At 32.0% G+C, this 13,823-nt stretch overlaps 1 protein-coding gene across 2 annotated transcripts in view; it reads left to right on the top strand.

Annotated features, from left to right (window-relative positions):
• Nucleotides 1-5,971, top strand: part of LOC148308875 (uncharacterized) — a 26,712-nt gene extending 20,741 nt beyond the window's left edge. Inside the window, exons 3-7 of one of the 2 annotated variants that reach the window (XM_088260895.1) lie at nt 2,121-2,349; nt 2,760-2,917; nt 3,687-3,894; nt 4,631-4,754; nt 5,527-5,971. In XM_088260895.1, coding sequence (XP_088117021.1) covers nt 2,121-2,349; nt 2,760-2,917; nt 3,687-3,894; nt 4,631-4,754; nt 5,527-5,758 — 951 coding nt within the window. In that variant the 3' untranslated portion in view covers nt 5,759-5,971. The remainder of the gene's footprint in view (nt 1-2,120; nt 2,350-2,759; nt 2,918-3,686; nt 3,895-4,630; nt 4,755-5,526) is intronic. The other variant, XM_088260896.1, reaches the window with a different exon arrangement.
• The last annotated feature ends 7,852 nt before the right edge of the window (nt 5,972-13,823 follow it).

Below are 13,823 nucleotides of genomic sequence, written 5' to 3'. Positions count from 1 at the left end.
ACGCACCCGCATATACGAATAAGCTTTAAAATTTATAAAGTAGAAGCCTTAGTAGGACCATGATAAGGTATGTTACATAAACCGAAGAGTCAGAAACATGTTATTTAAAAAAAAAAATATTGACCGTTTGTTTTTCCTTTAAGAGTTTTGAATTTTGAAAATGACATTTTTACAATTGTAGTTGTCTTAACTTGATATGAAACATAGCTTAGCACCTAGCATTTGGCTGGCTTAAGCGATCACTTTATACACTTGTGTAGCGTTAATCATTCTGCCCATTGTTGACCATCCATATTGCACTAACTCTTGAAACTTGTATTTATACAATGATCTTAGAATCTACCGCATGCCGGGTAAGGTTTTCGATACATTCAAGAAATGCTGGCCGGTTATGAAGTATAAGGCTTTTTCCTTTTGAACATAGCTGAGATTTATCCAAATTATTTCATATGTATTTTTTAGGAGACTGAGTTTAAAATAATAAAGCCCTGTGATGCTCAGACTTCCACATAATGTTTCATAAAAAGTTGAGACACTTTAAAAATTGATATCTCTCGACAAAACGTAAAAAAGACAATCGTAAATCGGCTTTGTGTTCCTGCGGAGCTTGCTTGTTAAGATACCCGTAATAAAATAAGAAGAAAAAACTGACGGAGAAATTTTGTCAGGATTGACCTTTTTGGACGACCTTGGCATTAGATAAATAACTAGATGTTAATATAAAAATAAAAATAAAAGTGTAATAAATACTTTGATTTCTTATAAAAATTTCATTTAACTTTTAAATAACCCTTTTCGTGCCTTTTCTCTGACATACCTTGAAAATTTATAGATACCTAATAAAATATTTAAGTTTATTTGTACAAAAATCCCACCAGCAGACCGTGAGTATCGACGAATGAAGTATTTACTAATGCGTTTGTACGTAGTCAGCTACCCCTAGGGGTAAGACCGAGCCGGCGATATCCTTTTTGCTTTGATTTGCACCCCCAAACCTTGATTGATGACAAGTTAGTGTGAGGTCATAGGGGTGACTCGACCCACACACTGCCAACTCACATCGGTCAGATGTTAGTGGCAAGTTTTGGTCATTGGAAATTTATGCTCTAATTACGTTTGAAATGTGTATGAGTAATCACCGGGTACCTCCTACTCCTACGATTCCTAATATTTGCAGGGTCAGTGTTTGACAGCTACAAATACATATTATATTTTTAAACAATGTGTTTATTGAGACCATTTATTTATTTATTGTACAAACATCTCACGTCATTATAAAGAACTTTAAAAAAAAACGTTTTTCTAGCCTGTTTTATTTAAAGTTGAAAATGAATATTTGTAAAAATATAAAAAATTTACTTTAAACATACCGTGTTATCACAAAATTTTCGCTCATGATACAGCAACATCTTGTAGAGGTCATTCGGCAAAAAATACAGACGTTGTAAAAACTAGGTTTTGTTATTCGTGTTCAAAAGCAATTATACCGAATATACTTATGTGGTTTATTTTATGATATTGAGCAGTTTTTTGCCTTGCTAATATTTTTTCTAATGCGGCTCTCATGATATTGCTTCCTCGTATGTAAACGATATGTTAAAATACACATATACTTTACTTTGCGAAACGTCAAATCATAGCACATGTACCAAGGAGAAGTGACCTCAGTTGTCCCAATATTTTACGATATAGAATGGGCTAACGTGAGGCTACCTCTTACCTAGTTAATTTTTGTTAGGTACTGTATCATTGATTTGTTCAAATAACCATATGACTTTATGCATGACGTTATAACTAGGCTTACAGATTTCTGAAATGTTCAACCGCGACACCGGAACGACCCCAGCGTACATTACAGTGAAATAAATGACAAATTACTATTATTATCCATAATCCTTCACGGTTAATTATTTTTAGATTTTTGTCATCTATAATTAAATTATTTTTTTACTGAAGCGTGAAGTAAACCGGTCGGGACACCGGGATTTTGTCTGAAAACTGGGACGTCTGGCAAGCCTAGTTCAAACTTATATATTTTTTAAATACTCGATATTGTTTTGTCGTTATTGTGGAGAAAACTTTGTTTAATACGTCAGGCTGCGTGTTTTGGTAATGAACAGAGCCGTGTGTACGCTGTGCAGAGGCAGCCGTTCTTCGGCGACGTGCGCGAGGCCGGGTCCCCGCCGCCGCCGTACCGCGGCGCGGGCCCGCTGGGCCCCCTGGCGCCCCCGCCAGGCGCGCTGGGCCGCGCCGGCTCCTGCAGCTCGCCGGGCAGCGCCGCCTCCTCGTCGCCGGACCCCAGGGCCAAGGAGGAGGAGCCGCAGTGCCAGGAGGACCACGACTTTCTGAGTGAGTAACAAATAAAATAACAACACCAAGATAAAGCTTCTCAGGAGCTTGGTCCACTCCATTTTTCTCTATGCTGCTGAAACATGGACAATACAATATTTTACAATATTAATTCTTGATCGTTTAACCTTTCTTTTATTTTTGTCTTTGCGCCATGTTTTTGTTTACCCTCCATTGGCAACATAATAAAAATGCTCAGAAATGTTGTTCATTCTTGGGACCATCAACCCTTCGTTGTGGGTGAAGGGGGTATCATAGTCGTGCGCTAGAAGATTTTTACACTTTTTACTAGTTCGTCGTTTAACTATAATATCCATCCACAATATTGAGTTGATGGTAACTAATGTCAATTACATAAGAAAAAGATAAAGCTGGAATACCATTAATGAGATTGATTGTTGAATTACCAGAGAGCAACCAGAAACTCCGATGCGGAGTGTGTGGGGCTCGCCTGGGCCCCGGAGTGGCGCAGGCCCACTTCATGCAGGAGCTCCAACATCTCTACAGCCTGAGCGCGCCCCCCAGGGACCCTCTGCCGCCACACCATGACGAAGATGCACGCTGGGAGGTAAGTTTAAAATTTATTTAACCCTCTTTACATATTCAAAAAATTTTATAAATTTTATAGATTTTTCCCATTTTTTTGGATTTTTTTTTCAGTATAAAAAAAACACGAGACACAAACCGATAATGACGTCATCTTAATTTTTGACCTATCCCCGCTTTCTGATTGGCCGATATGGGTCAGAAGACAAGTTTTATGAATATAATTTGAAATACTACGCTTTTTTAAAGTATTTTTAGCAGGATTTTCAAGTATACAAATATTTTAAACAATAAAACCCACATTTGGCATTCCAATAGAGTTTTTTTTTAATCGATTTTGAAAAAGATTTTGAATTTAGGCGACACAAATATATTACGTGTATTGGTAGAATAAAACGTATTTCTTAATTCTAACATGACAAAACGATATATATATTTATATATATATATATATATATATATATATATATATATATATATATATATATATATATATATATATATATATATATACATATATATATATATATATATATATATATATATATATATAATATATATATATATATATATATATATATACACACATATATATATATATATATATATATATATATATATATATATATATATATATATATATATATATATATATATATATATATATATATATATATATATACATATCTGTATTTGTTTTAACAATGTATCGAATCATCTGCATATTATCTTTTTCGTACAACGTGTCACGAGAACGTCATGCCATTTTCATGTTATTTATTTTCTTGAAGACTTATCAGAGGATCAAAGCCAACAGACAGCGTCGGTTGAGGATGAAATCCAGAAAACGGCACTCCGTCGAGAGCCTTCTATACGACGACGACGTCTTGGATGAGAGGCCTCGCAAGGAGTCGAGGCAGTGTGACGAGGACGAACCGGTGGATGTTGAAGGGGACTCCATCGGATGGCCGGAGGGGGCGCTGATGGCGCACACAGAAGGTTAATATAATCCTAATCTTTGAAATTTCACGAACATTGTTAACATTTCAATACATAAAAGTTAACGTTCTTTCAAGGTCGTGTCTTTCTTTTGAAGAGGTAACCCTTTGCAAAAGAAATATCTGTTATGTACTAAAGCGGTGGAGGATGGGCAGTAATTACTCGTTAGTACTTTGACTTTGGTCCATTATAAATGAGTATTACTAAGTAGCTCCAATGACTGGTTTTTAGGAGAGACAAATCTAGAATCCCTTTACCAGACTTTGCGAATATGCCCACATTCCTTACACTATCCATCCTGAAATATTGGGGTCGTAGCTTTTCGAAAGGGTGTATTCCTCATTTAATCTCCTTCAATGCAAGTCACTTCCAAATTATTAAATTAATTATTAATTATTCAACAACAACAAAAATACAATTTAGTCAAACAACAGATATGTATGGGTATATTTTGTAAAACTATTCTCCAATCATTAAAATACTACCCGCCTAAAAAAACTATTATATGATTTATGTTTAATTTGAAATATTTTAAGAATATTTGTTTAGTTTAAATATAAAAATAAATAAGGAAATTTGTGGTTGTTTTTAAAAAAATATTTATTTAATATGGTTACAATGTTTTTTTTAATAATTTCTATTAATTTTCTAAACTTTTCTATTTACAATCTTAAAATTAAAAACGTATTTCTATCCAAAAAAGAGACTGAGCTCTACATAATAATTCCTCTTTCAGTTATGGATAAGGAGCCGCCGAACGATGCCGATAATGTTATGAGATCTCAGCTAAGTTACGGGGAAGATTTGGAGATATCCAGCACTAATGACGGGGTACAGACTCCGGAGCATTCGAGCACAAGGTGAATATTTTCAATAAAAATAATCTAGAGTCCATTTGGTAGATAATCTAAAGTCCATTCGGTAGATGATCTTTGATAACACAAGGTGGTTTCATTTACACAGTATTCTAGAGAGGTGTTGATTGAAGATTTTATTGATTTCATTTTTTTCTTCTCCGCGTGTCATTTTAGGTCTCCCCGACATTGACTCTCAGTTGAGAGTAATTATTGCCCTTGTCTTAGGCAGCTTTAAACAGCGCCTCGACAGTCCTGATCCTCGTTCAATCTCGTAACATTCCGGAGCCAGGAGATCTGTCTTCTGCCCGCACCTCGTCGGCCCTCTTTTCTCAACATAAGTTTAATTCTCGTTCTAGTTTAACCCTCGATATCCTTTCATATTTTAGAAAAGGGAAAATGTCATTATTAATTATTTTAATGTGTTTATGCAAAGCATTATTTATTTTTCACACTTCAGTGTGTGTTTGGGTTTATTATTTGTGAAGATCCTCACCAAAAAGTTACATTTCCAATATTGCACATAAAACACTTAAACGCAAATCTGTTCTGTTTACTGTATTCTATCGAAATCTTAATTAACGCTGCGACAAAACGTGACCATCCTGTGTTGAACCAATATGAAATCATTAAATCATACCAAAACTTAACAATTTTACAAGCTAAAACTATTTTAAATGGAAATGTAACGTTTTGGCGATGACCTCCACATTAACAATATGTACATATCAGTATTCTTCAACATAAGTGGAAGTGGGCATTCTTTAAAATGACTTAGGTTTTACGTTGGCGTTCGCAGGGCCGAGAGCCCGAAGGCGGTGCGCGGGGAGGCGCCCGCGGAGGCGGCCGGCGGCGCGGGCGACAGCGTGAGCACGAGCGAGGGCGGCTGGGGCGGCCGCCCGGAGCCGTGGGGCGCGCTGGCCGCCGAGGCCTACCTCAAGGCCGCCTCGGCCGCCGCGCGCTCGCACAAGGAGGAGAACCAGCCCTCCTCCACCGACCCGCACAACTAAACTCTAGCTCGCACGTTCGCCGCCCCGCCGGCCTCCCGCCTTCTACACCGCCACCGGCACCGGCGCTACCCTTATTACTGATTGCTTCGACTACCATCGTATCGACGTTGGACAGCGAAATGGCCTACTTCTTATTTTAATCACATACACCTGCAATCGGTTATGATAAACAATAAAAATAAAAATTTGACATTTTTTATTTAAGTTTTACTCAGTATATATGACTTTTTCTAAAAATCTACGTGACACATGTTTCGATGCAATCCGCATCATTTTCAAACACTGAATATGAAGCTTAGTCTAAATTTTAGAGTTGTATCCTTGGGACGCCTTCAAGGGAACCTTCAAGGTTGAAGAGGGGGTAGGAGCTGTTCCTAATTTTTAAACATTTTTATCTCTTATAAGTGGGAACATAGATAATGAGGGTGAAAGCTTTAGTCATCGTCATATTGTTAATTTGGATTTATAATTAAAAAAATTATTATTAAGAATTACTATTTTTTTAATGTTGCAGTTTGTGACTATTCTCATTGATATTTTTTAGGCTTTCTATGTAAAACTTAAATTCAAATGGATAGATTTTGATAGATAGATTCAATTAATGAAAACAATTGTCATGTTAGGGAATTCGATTAAATTAACATCCCATCATTTTGATGTAGTGCCCTATACACCATTTATTGCGAGGGTCAATAAAAATAGTTGTATGCACTTTGTATGAAATTTCTCTATGTGAATTTCTCTTTAATTATTTTATCGACAAATAATAATAAAAAAATTCAAGATTGTTAGAAATAGTCCACTGACATCTTTATAAAACTATTTATTAGTTTCTAATTACTAGTTTTTTTTGACAAGTTTATATTAAATATTTTTAAATACTTTTCGCTTTCAAACGTCGATATTATGATTAGTTGGTTACCCATCGATATGAGTCATATATATTCACATTCGGATTAAGAATTGTCGTTGGGTATACATCAAAATACAAAGTTAAATGAACCATTTCAGTGAAATTGAATTATTTTTATATAAATTCCTTAAGCACAGTAAAAATGTGATCAATTCTAGAAAATAATGATTTTATGTTTAAAACGATTCCTTATAAAGTGCACAACAATGACTATGAGCAAAGAATACATTTTCGATCAATATTACATTCAGAGTACTATGTACTATAGGAAGTTAATAATATTAATAATTTACTAAATATTAACAACATTTTGAGTGAGAATGCTTGTTAGAAAAATCTAAGTCTCTCCTCTAAGGAGTTATTTTTATATTGACATCTCAACATAGATGAAGAAAAATATCAAATTTTAAAACTTCTATGCAGCATCTATGGTTGAGTAGAGTAAGCCAGCCTATGACATGTCGTAAGTCCTATAAATTCCCAGACTTTCCTATTCATAGTTCATTTATGTTGAGATGTCAAAAAACAAAATATTACTTTCTTTGATAACTGATAAAGGAATTTATATTTAAATCAATCGTCACTGAATTTTACATATATTTTTTATTTAGAATCTGATTTTTATTGAATTACTTTATGGTGAACGTGTAAGCGGGATGGATAGTTACGATAATATAACGAATGAACAATTTAATATATAATTATAATATGTATAACTCATGTATGAGAGAAATTATTTTTATTTTGTTTTTAAAAAATGTTTTTAATTATTTTTATTTGTGATACTGTTTTTTCTCAACTTTAATCATAACAAACATTCTGAATGTCAATAATTTTTTTAATAAATGTAAAATTTTTCGTAGATAAATGGGTAAAGTTAACTTAACTATTATTTAAACAAATATATATTATATTATACATATTATGGGCACATTTAAAAAAATATGTATATATATACCAATGTGTGTTAAATATTCATACCAAATTAAGGTGATTTAATACTCTTATATAATAATAATAATTATACTACTACTACCATCACGCCGTTTCCCCGCAGGGGTAGGCAGAGAGGATGGAACGCCACACTCTTCTGTCCTGACATACACTCCTAGCCTCCTTCACATCCATACATCTAGTCATACATGCCCTCCGATTACGCAGACTTTTGACACCGCCAGATTTTAGGTTCTGATTGATCTGATCGTGATATAATTATATAATTCCGATATATTGGACAAGTATGCATTTTTCGTAATATTTATATCATGTAAAAATAGTTTGGGTTATTTTTTTGTAAAATAGAAAAAAGGTGTTGCAAAAATTTATGTGTTGCAAAATTTCCAATTTTTATATTTTTATTTCAAACTCACTACTCAGTCCTATAAATCCTTGTGTATATTGTCGAAATACCGTACTAGAATTAGAATAATATTTGAGTTCTTTGTCACACTTCACAATAAAAGGCGTCCAAAAGATCATCCATGTTCATTTGAAAAAAAATATATCATGTCTTGGCCTGTATCAAAAAAGTAAAATCGAAATGAGATAAAAAATTGTAATTAGTCCTTAAAATAATTTGTGAATATGTTGATGTGTTATATTGTTTTATTGTACATTTTCAAAATTTCTTCAGTATAGCTCCTTTCAAAGCTTCTCAACCAGCATATTAATTAAACTTCATTCTCAGAATATTTGAAAACCTAAAATTTCATTCCTTCGTCTAAATCTCGTTTTTTCAAAGAATTTCATTAAAAAGTTTGTAGCCATTTTAATTCTGAAAACAATTCAATTTTTAATTCCTTTCATTTTTAACTGCTCTTTAGTTGTTTAAAACGCATTTTCTTAAGGGCGTGTACATAATATTAATACTTGTAAATTGGTGTTGAATGTAATATATTACGGTATTGTGATTTATTCAATATCATAAAGATGTATCCATGACGTTAGGTCTATTTTAGTGCAATACGAATTTTCATTTTATTATACAAGTGTGATGACACCATCTCGCCCACATTTTCTTTACCACCAGCTTGATGTGTACTAAATAAAGAAGTTTAGAACTATTGCATTTATTCACCCTGTTTATGCACAACGCGTGTTTTATACAATACATGTTAGAAAAATCTATTATATTATGAATATTGGATGTTAGAATTATTATTATCAACTCATTATTTTTCATAATTTTATTGTGTCTGTGTAAACTGTTCACATGTATTCACATTATTCCAATGTTAAGGAAATTATTACATATTATTTAAAATAATTTTGTAAAATATTGTTAAAATAAAATTATATGTTCACAATAATTTAGAGTTTTATTATGTTTTCACCCCTATCGCACCCAGTTAATTCGATGTTGATTTGATCTCCTATCGAATGAAAGATGATCAATCCTGCACACTAGATTCTTTAATTTAAGAGTGGAATTTATTTGATACATATGACGTAAAAGAAAGATCTCAGGTCGAAGGATATCGCTGATGTTTAATAGCAGTGTTGAAGGAAATGGATGATGAATAGTAGGTATGAAGAGGAGAACAGCACTTAGGGTAACATACTCATTTTTGTATTTATTTATTAAATATCAATAATCCAACAAACGGATAAAAAATAATATATGAACAAAATTTATTAATAAAGGCTTTTTATGAAAAATAAAATAATTCGTTCTCTCAGACGAATGTGCGCTAAAATGATGTATGATAAACTTTAAAATAAGGATATAAATATATGCGAGGCAATAATATTAAGAAGGTGTGTTAAGAAGGTTTCGGTATGTGAATCGAATACGTGAAGAAATAATAGAAAAACAAATTTATGAGGCGAATGCGGTTAGTAACAGAAGCAGAGGAAGATCGAGGAAAACTGGTTATGGTCAATCATTTCAAATATTTGGGCATGATCATATAATCGTCGGTTATGTATGAACAGATGCATGAATGTGGAAGAGACGAAGATTTTTTGAAAAGGCAGATTGGTGTGGCGTTCTATTCTCTCTGCCTGCCGCTGTGGAGAAAAGGCGTGTTAATTAGTTAGTTAGTTAAAGGCTTATTAATAAATAAAGGGATTTAAAAATGTAAAACTCTAAATACATACCTGGCTTAATGATGATTCCGGATTGCTATGACAGTACCTTATGCATCACCAAGATTTTCTGATATAAAAATCTTTGTATTACTATATCTATCATCATTTGCTGCAATAAGTTAGTAATTATATTATTTATTGATTTTGCATTAACTTTGTGGTTTAACATGATTTTAATGTAAAAAAATATTACGCATGTTTAGGACCATTACTTAGTAAATCGATGTACATAAATACGACTAGTTTCGAGAACAACAAAATTTGTATTTTCCCCTGTTAATGAGAACATCTTTGGTTCTCGAAACTTTTTACAATAATAAATTCAAAAAGTGATGTTATTTTATTTTTATATTGAAGTTATAAATTGACGTAACTCGTAAGTTTAAGACAATTAATTACATTTTGTTGGCAAAAATAACGAAGTATATTTTATTACAAATTGTCGCATTGTTTTTACTTGAGAATCCGAGTATAATAATAATGATAAAAAATATAACACTTTAAGTTTTTATCCACCGTGTCCTCCATCTATTGGTGGAATGGGTACGTTTATAAATAGAGGCAAGAGGTTCTATTCGTTTCAATAGTTAGTTTGGAGTTCTGTGCTCAGTTTGTACTAAATATTACACCAGGTATGAACGTGACAAATTGGCTTATTTAACATTATTCATATCATTATTATGCTTAGCTTCTTCTTTAAAATAGTGTTTATTGAATTTCTGTTAGACGTAATTTATAATAACAAGTATTTTTAATTATTTATATTGAAAATGTTCAATCGAAATTGCATATTAATAAAAAGTTATTTCGCGGAAAATTTATTGCTTTATTCAATGCATTCAAATATTCCATCAAAAATCTTCAATTTTAAGAATTTCAAGATTTTTTAATTAAAATTTTACTTAGTAAATACCATTATTTCTATTAGTGGTATTTACTAAGCAAAACTTTAAATTAAATTTAAATTAAATTAAAAATTAAATTATTTAATTCAAAATGGATAGATTTTACCACGATGTGACTGCCGAATCAATTAAAAAAATAATTTTAAGGAGTTAACATACATGTAAATTTGTCTCACTTAGTGCACTTCCTTTGAACAGCATGTCCCATGTAAATTTAACCGATGTAATTAAGGGTTATTATATAATTTGCACATTATTAATTTATAGAAATGATTTTTGGCTGCGTCTCTCCATACAAGATGTTATAATTTATCACTAAAAAGCACAAAACGCAGTAACCTATATTTGCATCTAAATACGTTATATTGCGTTTATGTATTATTTACCACATTTATTGAAATAACTGACACACCCTGTTTAGTATATTTGAAAACACTAATTTCCTTATTATGTAAATTTAAAAAATATTTCTCATGAAAAATGATATTGATACCTGCATTGTTTGTGTATTATATATATATATATATATATATATATATATATATATATATATATATATATATATATATATATATATATATATATATATATATATATATATATATATATATATATATATAAATCTGTTTCATATTAAATGGAATTGCTATTTAAAAATAATAATTTATTTCAGAAACTCGTATTATGTATACTAAGATTTTAATGTGTACATTCTTGTTTGTAATGAACTTTCATTCAAAAACCCTCAGAATGCAAGCATGCAGAGTCTAGGTGAATGTATATAAGCTAAAAATATTAATTTATCCAGTATAAAATCATATCCCTTAAAATGAATATATAATTTGATTTGACCTCTCTTTGAAAAAAAATTATATATAGTACACAAAGGGAGGAATCTCTTTATCTCTTTTGTCTATACTTTTTAATGCATTGACATTTTCGTTCGAAAATTTGCAGGAGTTCAAAAATATAAACAAATTTAAAGCTCGCAATTTTGTAGTTCTAAGGAAATTTAAATAATATTGTCATAACAAATCATGACTACATCAAAAAGAAAAAGAAAAATTATAGAGATCTTAATGTATTCTGTATTTTGTTTCTGTTTTAAAGATAACTCGTTTAATATGAGTTATTTGAGAATTATTGTTTTTTTACTTCTTTTGAATTTATATTCCAGTCGGTTAGTAGCACAAACTCTAGATATGTTAGCACAAACTCTAGATATACATCCATAGTTATGCTGGTTTTCTATTATGTCACTATTAGTTTCCGGGTAGAAAATTCCGCAAAACACGAACGGATTGTAATAGACACGTTACGAACTATTAAAACATTCGATTAAAGTAATATATTAGCGGTGTTGCAAAAAGGAAAGGTACTATTGGAAATCCACAACCTATAATTCATATATATATATATATATATATATATATATATATATATATATATATATATATATATATATATATATATATATATATATATATATATATATATATATATATATATATATATATATATATATATATATATATATATATATATATATATATATATATATATATTATATATATTCCTTCCACAGTCTTTCATCGTTTAGGGGGGCTTTCGACCTACAAAAATTATGCGCACCGACTGCTTGGTGCTTTAGCGTGCTTTCAATTCTAGTAAACTTTTATGATTCTATACACTCAATTCTCGTACACTCAATAAAACTAGATTTCATTAATAAAAAAATCTTTCAAACGTAAGGTGCCTTATTGCGAAAAATGTTCTTGAATCACCTCTGAAAGTTTGAATATGTTTGTATGTCGTTATTTTTAATTCTAACCATGTTCCCAGGTTTTCATCTTTAAAAGGACTTCTCAGGTTATAGGTACTAAATTAGTTTTATGCTTGAATAAAAGTATGCGTCACTCAATTATGAATGATTTGCCAAAAAAAAACCTTGAAAAAAATTGATCGCATAAATACGTAGAGCCGAAGAACTTTCGTGCCAGAACCTTACTTAAGAGGTTGCCAACTTTAAGGATAATTTCTTCTTAGCGATGAGACCATTGAGGCACAAGTAATAAATTGCGCAAAATGTTTGTTCCGTGGACCGCTGTGTGAACCAGTCCTACGCGGTGCATCGGTATTGTCGCGACACATTACCTGCATTCCTTAATGCAGTCAGTGCGGTTTCTGCAGCACAAGTCTTCAATGAATGTAGTATTATCTCAGTTCAGGTTATACGCAGAGGAGAAAGTAAAGATCGCGGAAAGTACTGGAAGGTTACGACATCGGTTAGCATTTCTGCTACGTAATATTTAACTAGCCTTAGCTACCACGACAGAAAACAAAACCGTCATATTATATGAGAAGGGTGAAAAGTAATATAGGTATTTCTTGGCACTGCATCATTATTTTAGACGATTATTTCACTTGCTTCAGGTGCTAGATCGAGTATCATGTCGTAATATTAATGCTAGAATAATAAAACAAACCTTTGCCCGCTTGAGGTTTGGTCCATGTTAAAATTCCCAAAGCCGTCAGGTCCCACCTTCAATACTAAATACTACATAAAGACGTCAATAGTGTTCGTCAACTCCAGGTTATCCTGACGGGCGATCACACTTGCTGACTTCATGATTAGTTACTATTTTTGTTGACTTAAAATAAAGATAGTGTAATTTTTTACATCTCCCCCGATATAACGCAAGTCAAATAATATCTGCAACTCCAATAAAAAAAAACGCATGCAGCACTGTGTGATGGGGTGATGGAGTGAAACTTCCTAAAAGAATGTAATGATAAATGTTGCTTACACAACGCGTGGTACTTCAGATATTCATTTATAGCGTCTGACGTGTACACCTACAACGTGACCATGCGCAATACTATTTTGTTCTATCGCTTTGCATCATTGTATATGCGTCGCTTTCTTTTGCTTCGCTTCTGTGGCGTTAGAATGCTTTCTTTTTCCTTCTCTCTACGTTATATCTTTCCTCTCTCACATGTAACGAAATGTGTCTAATAAACGTGATGCGTCCATGAAATTTCCCTCTCAATTCGCATCCAATTATTGACTATCGAATCGCCCACTAAAAACGTCACTCCAAAAACAAAAATCAAAAAATGTTTAAATAGTGAATGTGTTTTTGGGCTCATGATAATG

The sequence above is a fragment of the Brachycentrus maculatus genome, unplaced genomic scaffold (assembly GCF_059751285.1).
Source record: "Brachycentrus maculatus isolate JH-2025_06_01 unplaced genomic scaffold, ASM5975128v1 h1tg000144l, whole genome shotgun sequence".
Taxonomy (NCBI): domain Eukaryota; kingdom Metazoa; phylum Arthropoda; class Insecta; order Trichoptera; family Brachycentridae; genus Brachycentrus; species Brachycentrus maculatus.
Note: the sequence above shows the minus strand (reverse complement) of the source record. Positions and strands in the feature narration are given on the sequence as shown.